General features: G+C 45.7%; 1 protein-coding gene and 1 long non-coding RNA gene across 2 annotated transcripts; one reads left to right on the top strand and one right to left on the bottom strand.

The window, feature by feature from the left end:
- The first annotated feature begins 110 nt into the window (after nt 1-110).
- On the top strand, nt 111-12,004 carry FKBPL (FKBP prolyl isomerase like). Its single transcript, XM_060239073.1, has 2 exons — nt 111-492; nt 10,946-12,004. Exon 2 carries the CDS (start codon nt 11,035-11,037, stop codon nt 11,983-11,985), a length of 951 nt encoding a protein of 316 aa, XP_060095056.1. The 5' UTR covers nt 111-492; nt 10,946-11,034; the 3' UTR covers nt 11,986-12,004.
- On the bottom strand, nt 4,088-6,397 carry LOC132572223 (uncharacterized). Its single transcript, XR_009555418.1, has 3 exons — nt 6,286-6,397; nt 5,896-5,991; nt 4,088-4,360 (listed from the first exon to the last, which is right to left on the bottom strand). It is a non-coding gene; the product is annotated as an uncharacterized LOC132572223 (long non-coding RNA).
- Nucleotides 12,005-14,612: the final 2,608 nt, after the last annotated feature.

The raw sequence follows: 14,612 nt of genomic DNA on the forward strand, positions 1-14,612 counted from the left end.
CGGAGGGAAAAGAAGGCAGGCTGCGGCCGGGCCGTTGACCAATAGCAAAAGAGAAAGCATGCGGAAGCGTACTGAGTCGAAATTCTATGAGCCAATCGCGCCCGGGTATAGAGAGCTACAACTCAGCGCGCAAGCGCTTTGCGGAAGGCAATATTACTAGAATTCTCATAGAACGGCAATGGGAAAGGTCGAGTCGACACGCGCGTGCGCAAAAAGCTCGGGGCATAGGCGGCCAAGGGGGACGTTGATGTAGCTGCCCACACTGATGCATTTAATAGCAGTTCGAAGCACATGTATGTGGTGCATGAGTAGTCGTTTGGCGCATGCGGAGCGGGTTTTGAGCCGGACCGCAAGATAGGCGCATGTATATGAAATTCAGTTTTCTCCAAGCAGATTGCGCATGCGTATCTAGGCGCTTTCACGCACGTGCCAGTTGGAGTTGTGGTCTTTGACTCCTTGGAAAGAAGTACAGTAGCTTCTTTTTAGTCAAAGGTGGGTTTGCTTTCTCTTTTAATGGAACATCTCTTCTGAAAAAGAGGGCTTGAACTAGGCCTTGGTTCATATAATACCCACACCCAAGGAGCCATTAAGGTAGCTGGTGTGTGTGTGTTACAGAGAAAGCTTCGTTATTACTTGAAATATTCTCTCTCTCTCTCTCTCTCTATTATAATAATCTATTATTAATTATTATTACTGAGCAAGTAATGCCCTCTTTTTGACCCAGGTTTATAGAGTGATCGACAGACCTCACATTTTGACATATTACTGTTTTATTGCTCTTGCATGCTCATGCTACCCAGATCAAAGGTTTGCTCAGTTTGTTAATTTTACTATTCTGTCATTGGATCTTAAATTTGTGCCATTTAGCATTCTAAACCACTGCCTACCAGCTATATATAGCCCTGTTCACTGTACCTGATTTCTGTCTGATGAAGTGTGCTTAGAGCACAGGAAAGCTTACGTTCTGAATAAAACTTTGTTGGTCTTAAAGGTGCACTTCTCCTACTTTGTGCCTTTTAGAGGACAGTAAGTAGAAGATGTTTTTAAAATTAGTTTAAAAAAAAACACACCATCAACTACTCCCTTTCTTGGGATTGTAACAGCTGCTAGGCACGCAAAAATTTAAGAAGTGAAGATTTTCTATTTGAATATTATTGATCAAAAAGGGAAAATTCTGCATCTGCTAGATTTGTGTGTGCCAAAAGACACAAAACATTTTGCATAGTAAAACAGCTCATTTCTGTGACACAGGCTTCTCAGATCTCAGAAAGCAAGCAGGTTCTGCCCTGTTCATTATTTGAATGGGATCTCCAAGGGGGAAGGTATTTGTGAAATTCCTGCAATGACCCTGCAGGTTTCTTCCAATTCTATGGTTCTGTGGCCTTATTCTATAAATCAGGAGTGGCCAAACTTGCTTAATGTAAGAGCCACATAGAATGAAAGGTGTTGGAGAGCTGCAAGACAAGTACATCAGATGTTTCAGGGATGGAAGACAAATAGATGGAGGAGGGAGAGGTGGAAAGAAAGCAATTTGAATATGTTCTCCAAGCTGCTGGCTGGCTTGGAGAAATGATTTACAGAGATAAATGCCTTCTCCAAGCCAGCCAATGGGATGGGGCTTCAAGAGCCACACAATATGTGTGAAAGACCTACATGTGGCTCCCAAGTTTGACCACCCCTGCTATAAATATTAGTGTTACAAGGAGAGGTAGGCAGTTGGCAAGCCACCTCTGAAAGCTCATTTTTGTTGTTCAGTCGCACAGTTGAGTCTGACTCTTTTCGACCCCATGGACCAAGTCACGCCAGGCCCTCCTGTCTTCCACCATCCTCCAAAGTCTGCTCAAACTTGTGTTTGTTACATCACTAACGCTGTCCAGCCATCTCGTCTTTTGCCTCCTGTCTTTCCCAGCATCAGGGTCTTCTCCAGTGAGTGCTCCCTTCTCATTTGGTCGCCAGAGCTTCAGCATCTGACCTTCCAGGGAACAGTCTGGGTTGATTTCCCTTAGGACTGACTGATTTGATCTTCTTGTAGTCCAAAGGACTGTCAGGATTCTTCTCCAGCTCATACCCTACCACAAATTTTGTTAAGTCTTTAAGGTGCAACTGGGTTCTTACTCTTTTCTGAATGTCTCTTGCCTTAAAAACCCGATGGTATCACCATAACTAAGCTATGACTTGATGCCCCCCCCCAAAAAAACCCCCTCATTGTCTGTTTATTGGGTCTCCCCAAATCTTCTCAATAAACATTTTGGGGAGGTAGAAACTCCCAGCAATGAGGCTTTTTTTAAAAATGGAAGTTTATCTCCAGGACTGTTGGCAACTCTGGCAGCTGCAAGTCCTTGTACGCATAACGTGGCAGTTGATGATGCCATTAGCTTCCTCCACCAGATCATCTCTTTGGGTTGTTGTTGGATGTTCCTCCTCCCCCCCCCCCCGCCCACCCACCCCCTGGAATGTTTTTAGAAAATGCTGGGTTAACCTTTTTAAAATATTTTGGGTTAAAATATTTTGAAAACATTTTGGGTTTATTACTATTATTGTCCTTATTGTCACTGATTAAACATCTTTATTGTAAGCCTCTTTGGGAGAGTGAAGTGGAAAATTGTTTAAATAAGTAATTGGTAAACTGGGTAGTCCAGTCAAGCAGGGAGTGTTGCCAGGAGAGCTGGTAGCGTAGCCTACCATGTTTTCCCTGCTCCTGGCCTTTTTAAGAGAAGACTGCAAAACTCAGGTGGAGGGAAGCAGGGTAGGTGAACATTCTCCTAGTATAGAGACATGACAAGAAAAGTTTAACTTTAAATCATTTACTGGCATTACATTTCTCTGTGGTATAACTGTTGTTAGAGGTACAAGAGCAGGGCTAGAAAACAAAAACCTTCAGAGACTTTACAGTTGGAAAGCCACAGGCAGCTTATGTGTTAACATTCAAAAGTGTGAGCGTTGGCAATTTCTGCTGAATTTTGTGAAGGGTATTTATACTTTTTTTCTTAAAGTTGTATTTTGAACATCTCTGCGCTCATAGTGACATGCGATAAAATCTAAATTCAGTGGGGAGGGACTGTGGCTCAGTGGTAGAGCATCTGCTTGGGAAGCAGACGGTCCCAGGTTCAATCCCTGGCATCTCCAAAAAAGGGTCCTGGTAAATAGGTGTGAAAAACCTCCACTTGAGGCCCTGGAGAGCCACTGCCAGTCTGAGAAGACAATACTGACTTTGATGGACCAAGGGTCTGATTCAGTATAAGGCAGCTTCATATGTTCAATTCTGTATTTTCCCATTTTGGAAGCTGGGATAGCACAAAGGCTGAGTGACTGACGTGCATTCCGGGAGATTTCTGGTTCAAATCTCTGTCATGAACTCATGAGCAATGTTCCCCTCTAAGCTGCAGAGTCTTGTGAGCAAAATTCTACTTTGTGTGCTACTAGCATTAAAGTTGGGAGCTACTGCAATATTAGTGAGTTCCGAGGTAATCCTTCCTGAGCTAAGACAAAAATGTGTGAGCTGGAGGCTAAAAATCTGTGAGCTAGCTCAGTTTAAAGGGAACACTGCTCATGACGTGGCCTTAGCAAGGTAGCCAGCTCTAGTTTGGAAAAGTCCTGGAGATTTGGGGGGGGGGGGGCCCTGGGGATGGTGGGGGGGAGCTGAGCAGGGGATTTGGTTCCATAGAGTTTATCCTCTGAAGCTGCCATTCTCTCCAGGGGAACTGATCTGTGTCACCTGATAATTAATGTATGGTGGTGGGTATACTATAGCCAGGAGATCCAAAGATTGTCTGGCAGCCTGAAACTCTAGCTCTTTTTGTGGTGAGCTAGGTTTATTTTGGGGACTGAGAGCACTGTGACTGACCCAAGGTCGCCCAGCTGGCTTCAGGTGGAGGAGCGGGGAATCAAAGCCAGTTCTCCAGATTAAGAGTCCACCAGTCTTTACCACTACACCAAATTGGCTCTTGTAATGCAGGTGTCACTTGGAGGATGGTGATACTAGATCTTAGGCAAAACATTGTCTCTCAGCATCTCCTCACCACCACTTTATAAAGATAACCCTGATGACTTACTTTACAAGACCATTGTAATGATTACAGCAAGAGAATGTATGCGAGAAGCATTTTATTTTCAGAGTGAAACAGTAGGAGGTGAGAGAAGCAGAAGGATTCTCAGGTCCATTCAATCCCTGCATATCCAGGAGTTGCCAAATGAACCGTCATTCGCTGCTTTCCGTCCTCCATTTTGCTCCATCATGTAGGAGACTTCTGGGTCTCAACTTCTAAAGCAGAAGGAGGGGGACACTCCTGATCTACAGAGCAATATGTAGATGGAGGCATTATTGCGGGATTTTGGTTGCCTGTTGTGGGGTTTGGGTTGCCTGTAAGAAAAAGAGACATGCTGTGTTGGTACGATCACTATAGACTCTTGGATAGAGTCAGACACTCCACCCCCAATATGGAACAAAAAACCCCCACAACAGGTTATGAAGGTAGATTGTGGGGCTTAGAGCCAAGATTTTGGGGCACTTGAGAGCCTAAAAGAGTTAACATAAGAAGAATCCTGCTGGATCAGACGAGTGGTCCGTCTAGTCCAGCATCCTGTCTCACAGCGGCCAGCCAGTTCCTCCGGAGCGCCAACGACAGGGCATAGAGACCGATGCTTTCCCCAGTGTTGCCTCCTGACTCCGAGATTCAGAGGATTAGTGCCTCTGAATGTGGAGGTTCCCCTCAGTCTCCATGGCTAGTAGCCATTGATAAACTTCTTCCATGAATCTATCTAATTCCCTTTTAACGGCGCTTACTCCTGTGACCATCACTACATCCTCTGGCAGAGAATTTCACCTTTTAATCACTCACTGTGTGAAGTAGCATTTCCTTTTGTCTGTCCTGAGCCTACTGCCCATCAGCTTCATTGGATGCTCTTGGGTTAGAGCAGGCAAAACTTGGAATACTGAAATCTGGTTTTGTTGGAAGAAGGAGCTTAAAAGGCATAAAGAATCTTTCTGTGGGCTCGACAGAAAGCCCATCTAACCACTCACAGTCATCAGATGTAATTCCCAGTTTTCGGGCAAGTACTATCTTTAGCAGGGTGCTACATTTTGTTGCTGCGCTGTGTCTTTAACAGCTCCATTGCTGGCGGATATTCAATAGCTGCAGGCCACCATAACAGGAAAATGCTGTTGGTTTTGAATTTCTACCTGCGACACAGCTGTTAGAGACAAAGAGGGGGGGGGGTGGCTGCTCTGTTTCTTAATCTGCTGTCTCTGTTAGCTTCTTGAAGCATCAGTGATCAAACCAGGGTGTTCATATAGGCAAACCAGGGATATACACTGTTAAACTTGGCTAGAGTTGCTTACATCTAGAGAAAAATGCCCCAGTCCTTTTATAGAGGCTTAATGTGTTGAAATGGGCACCTGAAGCTTTACATGGCACAGTGGTACATAATATGTTATTAAAAGGACAGAATACTTTTCTCCAAGCCTGTTGGCCACCCTAGCCTTCACTATATAGACGATGTGCATATGTGTGGCTCTGAATGAGGGGTGTAATTATGTAAAACCAATCACAATCTGCAAAGCATAGAGAACCATTCCCCATAGCAATTGCTGACAATTGCCCGGCTTTTGCTAAGCTATGTAAAGGTAACAACAAAGAATCCCACATCTTTGTTAAGCACTTAGAGGATTGTGTCGGACTTGTTGTTGGATTCTAATTCTGCAAATTCACACTGGAGTCTCCCAAGCTCCTCTTATAAAGCACAGTGGCTTTATTTATTTTTATTTTATTTTATTGGGTTTGTATCAACCACTTTAGGTCAGCCACTGTGGGTGCTGTGAGACTGAAATGGCCCTTCCCTAGTTTGTGAAAGGAAGGAGACTTTTAATATTCTGACAGAAGGAAAAACAGGACTCACCGGGTTGGCAGACCCGACTCTTGCAGACAGACATGGGCTCCCCCAGAGCCTCTCCGCGCAGGGAGGCTGCTATTTTCCTAGCCACATAGCGGCAGGCTGAATGAGAAAGATGATGAGATACTTGAGAATGCACTTTTCTGGAGATACAGGAAATGCACGCTTAGCTGTTATGTAGACCATAGCTCTCATTTCATCCTGGTCTACCCTCACAAGCCCTTCCCACCAACCCCTTTTCTTCCTTTAGCTAGTAGGTGCTTCTGTTCCCCAAATGCTAAGTGAACTGAGGAGGTCCTGGCACCTGTATTTACACTCATTTCGAGCCCTTTCTCCAGAGCAAGGGGGAGGGGGTAAATGTTTTAAATATTTTTTTTTAAAAAAAAAACTACATACCTCCTATTATAAGTCACACCATGTTTTAGAGGGTTGTCAGCCATCAAGGAAGCTCCGCTTTGTCTCTTGCGTAAAAAGAGCTAGGGGAAAAAAAGAGTTTGAAGGGGTGGAGAAAGGTATTGTGGGAGATGTAGTTTTATATCTCAGTTTCTTTTCCAAGGCTCTGTCCATAAACTATGCAGTTTCTCTGCCAGAACAGCTTGTTTTTTTTAAGGGAAATGTACTGAAATCACATATTTCTAGGCACCTCCTTTCTGGTCTAGGCTTCTTTTTCTCCAGTGTTTTTAAATCTGCACTAAATCCAGTCAAGTACAGAAGAGAAGCTTTGCAGCACAGTCTTTTCCTCCCTATTTGGATCCTTTCTTTCCTTGTTCCTATCCAACAATTTTCTGCCGAAGCGGATAAAAACTGCTTAATTAGAATATATGTTCTCCCTCCTCAATGGCTTACAAAAGCTATTGAAACCACAAGATTATGGATTAAAAAACACCACAGTCTAATTAAAACTGGCAACAGTACAGTTTAGCTTGCCAGCAACATGGTAAAAATTAAACAGGACCTAACTTCAGTAAACTGCCACACACAAAAAAAATCAAAATTGTCACCTTGCAGTCATTGTTCAGCTTTGTCCAAATGTTTTTAAATAGTTCGAGGGAAGGGGCCATGCATGCTTCATTGCAGCAGAGGGAGCATTTTCCTTGCGTACGATTTCCTTACATACGTTTGTGTGCTGATAGTACAAGATGGCCACTCCAGAATATTCTGGCATGTTGAAAAATGAGGTGCTTGAAAACCCACCTGTATTTCTGGCAAACCTTGTTTAGTGTAGAGTTGGACATGGACATTGTAAATTCAAAGCCCCAGATATGCGAGAAATTTGCTGTGCAGCCTTGAGTTAATTATAGTCTCTGTTGTCATCTGTGAAATGGGAATTAACTTGATAGTTGGAGTAATTTCTTTCACATGTAACCCCGCCCCCCGCCCCCCAAAAAATTCAACTTTGATTCTTTGGCACAAGTGTGATCTCTCAGTATTGCTTATCATAACAAAGAACAAAGTTCTGTTGAATTTAGGACTTTTTACTGAGGAGACCATCATGGCCTTTTTGGTCTGTGATATTTATTTCTCCTGAACAGTTTTCTTTATATTGCATTATAAAACTCCATGTAATTGCTAGCACTCTGTTACTAATAAAAATAAGACATTTTGGAACACCCTGTGAAGAAGCTGTGACAAAAATCTCCTTATTTTAACATGCAAAGGTTTCTGAGTTGTAGGGATGCCAGCCCCCAGGTGGGACCTGGGGATCTCCTGGGATTACAGGCCATCTCTAGGCTACAGAGATCAGGTCGCCTGGAGAAAATGAATTCTTTGGAGAGTGGACTCTATAGCATTGGACCCCACTGAGGTCTCTGTCTTCTCCCGGCTCCATTCCCCAGTCTCCAGGAGTTTCCCAATCTGGATCTGGCAATCAAACCCCCTGTCTCACCCCCATGGCTGGGAAGACTTGGCAGCCCTACTGAGTTGTTGCCCTACTAGCAACCATTTTATGATAGCAGGGTCTGTTATAATTTAGTAGATTTTAATCCGACCTTCCTCCAAGGAGCTCTGTGTCCTTGCTGGCAGGCATACTTTTCCCTTCTGCCATTTTATCACCATGACAACCCTGTGAGGTAGGTTACTGCGAGAGGTGGTTTACCCAAAGTCCCCAAGTGGGGATTTGAAGCTGGAGTCCCCCATCCTAGTCTGACTTCTTTAACTATTCCATTTGTGATAAACTTGTCAGGAGTTTAAAAATTCTACTGTTATTCATGGGGTTCTGCAAAATATTCCCTCTTCTGTTGGTCTTGTATGTTCTGGGCCTCAAATTACCTGCAGTTAGGAAGCTGCTTGGTCAAACACACAGCAGCAGAAGTTTAGGTGGAAAGAGAAATGCCACACCAGTTCCAAGTGGACATTGCCATTTCTCTGAGAGCAAATCTGTGTTGAAACTTACCCATTTTCCTGAACATATGAGGCTGCCTTATACTGAATCAGACCCTCGGTCCATCAAAGTCAGTATTGTCTTCTCAGACTGGCAGCGGCTCTCCAGGGTCTCAAGCTGAGTTTTTTCATACCTATTTGCCTGTGCCCTTTTTAGTTGGAGATTCTGGCGATTGAACCTGGGACCTTCTGCTTGCCAAGTAGATGCTCTACCACTGAGCCACCATCCCTCCCCTGATTTGGCAACGGAGAAGTTGAAGTCTATAGAAACCTTTCCACAAAATAACAGTCTTGTCATGATGGAAAAGAGAATGTAAACTGTTCTAGCCCCATAGTTGCCCCCAAACAAAACAGCCTTAAGGGTTCTAAATTTGTTGATGCAAGCTGGAGTGTGTGTGTGTGTGTCTCCAGGTAGGGCCTGGAGATCTTCCAGAATCACAGTTGATCACTAGATTGCAGAGAAATTCCCCTGGAGAAAATGGTGGCTTGGGGAGATGGACTGAATGGTTTTATACCCTCCTGAGCTGCACCCCCAAATCCCCAGGAATTTCCCAGTCTGGAGTTAGAAACATAGGGCCCAGAGCAATCACTGGGTGGAGGATGCAGTGTGGAAATTCTACCTCACCATCAAATACTCCCCCACACCGCCACCACCACTCATCCCCTTCAGATGAGTGTGGACTGGTCTCATGGTTCCAATAGAATTTGAGCACTTTCAGTCCTCCCCTTGGTTAATTTACAAGGTCGGGTTTTTTTAATCCTTGGAGAAGCTAGAGACCCCCTTACTCTGTGCGGGTGGCTCCATTGTGCAACATTTGTCAGCCACACCTTAGTGCAAGAGTTTAGAATTTATTCCCTGATGTTTAGCAGTGTTGGGGAACCAATACTTTGGGGACTTGTACTTAGATCACTTGAGCATAGTTCTAGATCAGGGGTGGCCAAACTTGCTTAATATAAGAGCCACATAGAATAAATGGTAGATGTTTGAGAGCCACAAGACAGGAATGTCAAATGTTTGAGAGCCACAAGACAGAAAGAAAGGCAGGAAGGCAAATAGATGGGTTGGGGGGAGAGGTGGAAAGAAAGCAACTTTAACTTTATTCTCCAAGCTGCCAGCTGGCTTGACTTGAAGAAATGATTTAAAGAGAGAAATGCCTTCTCCAAGCCTGCTGAGGGGGCGGTGGGGGCCTCGATAACCCCACAACACATGTGAAAGAGCAACACGTGGCTCCTGAGCTGCAGCTTGGTCACCCCTGTTCTAGAGCAAGCCTTAGAGAATGCTGTACTAGATGTTTTTGTTGCTCCTCATATCAAAGTAGTTTTAAGCCCTTTCTTGTTCTGGTAGTCTTTACCAGTCAGTCCAGAAATACTGCATACAGAAAAGCCTGCCAGTTTCCTATTAGCTAAAGCTGTTTTCTAAGGTCAGAAAGTGATGGGGAATCCCACCACTTGTTGCTTTCTCTTCCCTTCACATATTTCTAAACCTCAGCTTACGTTTCAGCACCAGTTGAAGGCATACCTCGTAAGGTGCTAAGATGGAGTGGAAGAGAGTGACTATAAAAGGAGGGGAAATCTTCCCTCTCATAATTTTTTGACAAGTGGAATGCTGTGTTCAACGGAGAGGGTTTCCCCCTTCTTTTGCATCTCCTGCCTGCCTCCATCTTAGCATCTCCCAAAAGATACCTTCAGCTTCCAGCCGTTGCTAGGACAGGTGGTCGCCAAGGAAATGACGTTGGAAGGGGAGGGGAGAAGGGGGAGTGTAGAAGGGGACTGGAGAAACGAATGTTGCTAAGGCAGAAGCTGAATTCTCTCCAGGGCTGATTCCTCAATCCAGTACTGTACCAAGCAAAAGGGGTAAGAGGAGGGGAAAGATGGGTGGGAGGGATACACATTTTGAAAATAAGTGTGAGACTTCAGACAAGGGGACAGCACCAGAGGTTTTGGATTTGGGAGTGTGTCTCTGCCTTCTCGGAAAGGCGATTGCACTAGGCATGAACATGCCTGGAAGGAGAGGTTGATAGAAGCTGGAAGTTTGGGAGCCCTACCCATTCTATTTTTAATATTGCTGTATGTGGAGTCTAATGTGTCTGGTAGAAGAATGCAAGAGAATAAGCTGAAAATGGAGTGAGTTCTGTCCGACCTGTAGGCTGATCTGTTATGGCGATGTGAACTGCTCAGGGAGAAACTGACAGCAATAAAATATTGATAACAAATTGCAGGGCCTCGGCACAGGAGGGTTTTTAACCCCAAATGAGTGGAGAGGCAAGGCAGTCTTGAAGGATTATTGGGCCGTGATGTCCACAGAGGCGCTGGAGGCTTAATGTGAACTAACCAGCCAAATCTCTGAACATCTCTAGTCTTATTCTGAACTGATCATTTTGTAGTCTTTGTTCCTCAGAGATCCTTTTGCAAACTAGCCATGCCTGCCTCCACAGCAGATTCTGAGGTAAGCTGTAGTCTTTCTTGTTTTACAGATGAGGAACTGAGGCCCAGCTGCATAGTGAGTCTAGAACTAGCTCAGGATTTGGCAGACAAGGTCTTTCAGTTTTACACCTCCACTGGGTTACATTGGCCCTTCAGTGGGGTTAAAGCTGTGGGGAGAAGAGAAGAGAAGCAGAGCCTAGTCCTTTATTGTTTTCACTGCCATTCTGTATTTCTTTTTCTTCTCCATCACCAGGTATCAAGCAGGATTTCACTGTTCCTCCTGCTGGCAGAAGGTAGCGTTACATTGCTAGACTAGGAATTTTCTGATTGATTGAGAAGATAATGGCAAGTGAGGAGAGACAAGGTCCAGGAGGAAAGCCCAAGAACAGTAACTCAAGTGAGATAACAGCCTGTGGAAAAGAAAACAATGAAGATGGAGTTGGAAGGGGGGCTGAGTCAAAAGTCCTAGGAGAGGCCATGAAAGAGAACCTGCTTCCTTCTAACCAGCTAAGATCAGCCAATGGGGGCATCTCTTGGGCCTGCCCCGACGGCACGTTTGTCAAACTGGTCTTGGAGACTGGGAAAGGTGTGGATAAGCCGAAAGAAGGCTCCGTATGCCAAGTCTTCATTGAGGCTCCACCAGGTGGTCCCCTCAGTTACCCATCCCACAGTTGGACTGAAGTGGAGTTGGGTGCGGGTGACTCTGAATGGGATGGGGCAGTGGACCGCTGCCTGGAGACCATGTTGGCTGGGGAACGGGCAGAGTTGAGATTAACAGGTGGAGACAGCATTATCATCCAGTTGGCCAGCTTCACACCAACCAAGGATTCCTGGGAGATGAGCGCCAGCGAGAAATGGAACTTGGTTATCCGCAACAAAGAGCACGGCGGTGAGCTCTACCGAGCTGGGGACATTGGCGCGGCGGCCAGGCGCTACGCCAAGGCCTTGCGGCTGCTTGTGGCAGCTGCCCCACCCCCGGACTATGACCAAATTAAAGCTGAGCTCCATGCCAACCTGGCCGCCTGCCAGCTGAGGTTGCGCCAGCCGGCCAACGCTGCTTGCAACTGTACCAAGACGCTGACGTTGCAGCCGACCAACACCAAGGCGCTCTTTCGGCGTGGCTTAGCTTATGATGCCATGAATGACTTGGAAGGGGCGGCTCAAGATCTGAAGGGTGTTTTGCGAGTGGAGCCAGGAAACCGAGCAGCCAGGCGGGAGCTGGACAGGGTGATGGAGAGGATAAAGGTGCGGGATGCCAAACTGGCACGAGCCATGCAGAAAATGTTTGGCTGAATAAAAGGATTAAATCATGGCCTTCTTTGTTGTTATACATTATTTTCATCCTCCCTTTCTTCCAAGGAATTCAGGGTAGCATGCCTGAGCTTTCTAAACAGTGAGTGACCCATGAGATGCAGGACTAGAATATGGGGAGGGGCTATGGCTCAGTGGTAGAGAGTGCTTGGCATGCAGAAGGTCCCAGGGTTCAATCCCCAGCATCTCCAGTTAAAAGGATCAGGTAGCAGGCGGTGAGAAAAACTTCCACCTGGGACCTTGGAGAGCTGCTGCCAGTCCAAGTAGACGATCTTGACCTTGATGAATCAATTGTCTGGTTCAGTATGAGGCAATTTTTATGCTCTTTTTTATGGCTAAACATAGATGCTGCTTGGTCCAGAGAAATTCAGAGTGGGCCTATTGTCCCTGGTGAGGCAGGTTTTAAACGCTTGCCTTTTCCTGGTACCTAAGAGTTTGCGTGTTGCCGCTGTAAAGCAAACAGTGGTTTGGGGAATAGTGGTGGACATGAGGAAAGTGTCAAACCTGCATTTCTGGTCACTGCAGCCTCATTCAAATCCCCTTCTTCCATGCTGCTGCTTTTAGACTCAAAGGTGGCCCTAATTACAGAGCCCCATGATAAATCGGGTTCGAACCTGTGAATAGTTATACTGTGAGTTTCATGGCTGGGGTCGGGGAGGGGGGGGTGTTGAATTGAAAGGCAATCATCCCACTCCCTCATTCTTCAGCCATCCTGTGTGTGTGTGTTTGTATCTGGAAGGACTGTTCTGTAATCCCAGAACTAGGTGCCTGGGCCTGGAATTTGTCTTCCCAAGAAAAAAAAAAATCTGTTAAATGTAAGCAAGTTTCTAGGGGACTAAAACCACTTGGGCACAATCTCGGGAGTCAAAGAGCAGGAAGATAGTAGGACTTCTGGGAGGTGGAGGGCGGGGGGGAGAACAAGTGCCTACATCTCCAGCACATTGTAGGTGTGTAGGTTGTCCACATGCATTGCAAGACATTTGAAATTATATGCAAAATCCTCAAAATCACAGCCTTCCTTATTTCAGTGCAGAGCTTTCATATGTGTGTGTGTGCTTTAAGGCAAGCTTTCTGTCCCTTAAAGGGGTGAAGATGTACTGGGAAACTTTTAGAGGGCTGTCTAGAGTCCTACTCTTCCTTCAGGAAACTGCCAAGAGATGTATATAGATCTCCCTTCCTCCATTTTGTTCTCACAACACCCCTGGGAGGTAGCAATAGGGCTTCAACAGAGTTGAGGCCGTAATTTTGGCCTTACAACACCCCTGTGAGGTAACAACAGGGCTTCAGTGGAGCTGAGGCTTTAATTTTGGCCGCACAACACCCCTGTGAGATAACAGCTTGGATTCAATGGAGCTGAGGCTTTAATTTTGGCCTCACAACACTTCTGTGAGGTAACAGCAGGGCTTCAACTGAGATGAGGCTTTAATGTGATTTCCTCAGCTCTTCCAACCTTCCCCTTTTGTTAGGTGGGGGAGGGGATGTACACAGCCCTGCCTCCAGTTACCTTTCTTAGGCCCAACAGACCAGCTTTTCCTCCAAACCTCATTCTTTCTGCCTTGTCCCTTCTTGTGACTTACAGGGAAATCGAAGCCAAATTCTTTGAAAGGCAGAATTTTAGGATAGAACAAAATAGCAACGTCAGGCAAAGGTTTAGCAGAAGAATTGTATCTTGGGAGACAGTTCCAATGGGAAAGCAGAGTACACTTGACCTGAAACTTTGAAGCGACCCTGACTTGGCATATTTCCCGGCAGGGTGCGGGTTATGTATTCCACTGGCAACGTGGCCATGGCACGGTTTGCGCCAGTGTGGTTTCTCGGTAGTCATCAAAAATTGCTGCTCTCCTTTGCTGTTATTGTGGGTTTTTCCAGTTTCCCTTGCCTGTGGTCTCCCACCCTTTCCCTAGGGCTGTCACATGCACAGCCCTCCCTTAGAATCCATACATACCCCTCTTGCTGTATCCAGGCAACCGTCTCCGGAGAGACTGCAGTGCCAGGGACGCAGAGTTTGGGGATGGTAAACCCGGGGAAAAGAATAATGGAAGAAGGAGGTGGTGGTGAGGTGAACAGGGGAAAGGCATGCCAAACCTTCTGGTGTACCCCCGCATACCATCTGGAAACCCACAGAGAAGCCGTGGGTAGGCGGAACTCGGAAAGAGAGACTGACTGTGAGGTTATGATGGAACTGGCCGCCTCTAGAAGAAATGTGCTCCCCCATTTCAAAGGACACTCCCCCCCCCACAAAAAAACCAGTGTGGTTCAAAGAGTCTCGAGAAGTCAGCCAGTACTGAGAATCAAGTATCTTTATTAAGTGATAGAGAGATTCTGTAACCATGTCACTTGCAACAGAGATAATAATAGAATCACGGAGTCCAACATCCAAGAAAAAAAAATGGGGGAAAGAACTGGGGAGGGCTATGTTTGTTTTCCGTGTCACAGAATGTTGGTTTGGCACAACAATTTTTGGGGAGAAGTACTGGGAACAATCAATGGAACAGCCAGAAATCTTTCCACTGAACCCAAATAGTACTGATGTCTCCTAATACTCGATCCCCCCTCCCAAATACACATGCAAGGCACCATTTACATGGGAGAAGAGCATTCAAAAATGT

The sequence above is a fragment of the Heteronotia binoei genome, chromosome 5 (genome assembly GCF_032191835.1).
Source record: "Heteronotia binoei isolate CCM8104 ecotype False Entrance Well chromosome 5, APGP_CSIRO_Hbin_v1, whole genome shotgun sequence".
Taxonomy (NCBI): Eukaryota; Metazoa; Chordata; class Lepidosauria; order Squamata; family Gekkonidae; genus Heteronotia; species Heteronotia binoei.

Excerpts from the sequence above, each read along its gene's own strand:
- FKBPL (XM_060239073.1), top strand. The coding sequence starts at position 11,035 with ATGGCAAGTGAGGAGAGACAAGGTCCAGGAGGAAAGCCCAAGAACAGT.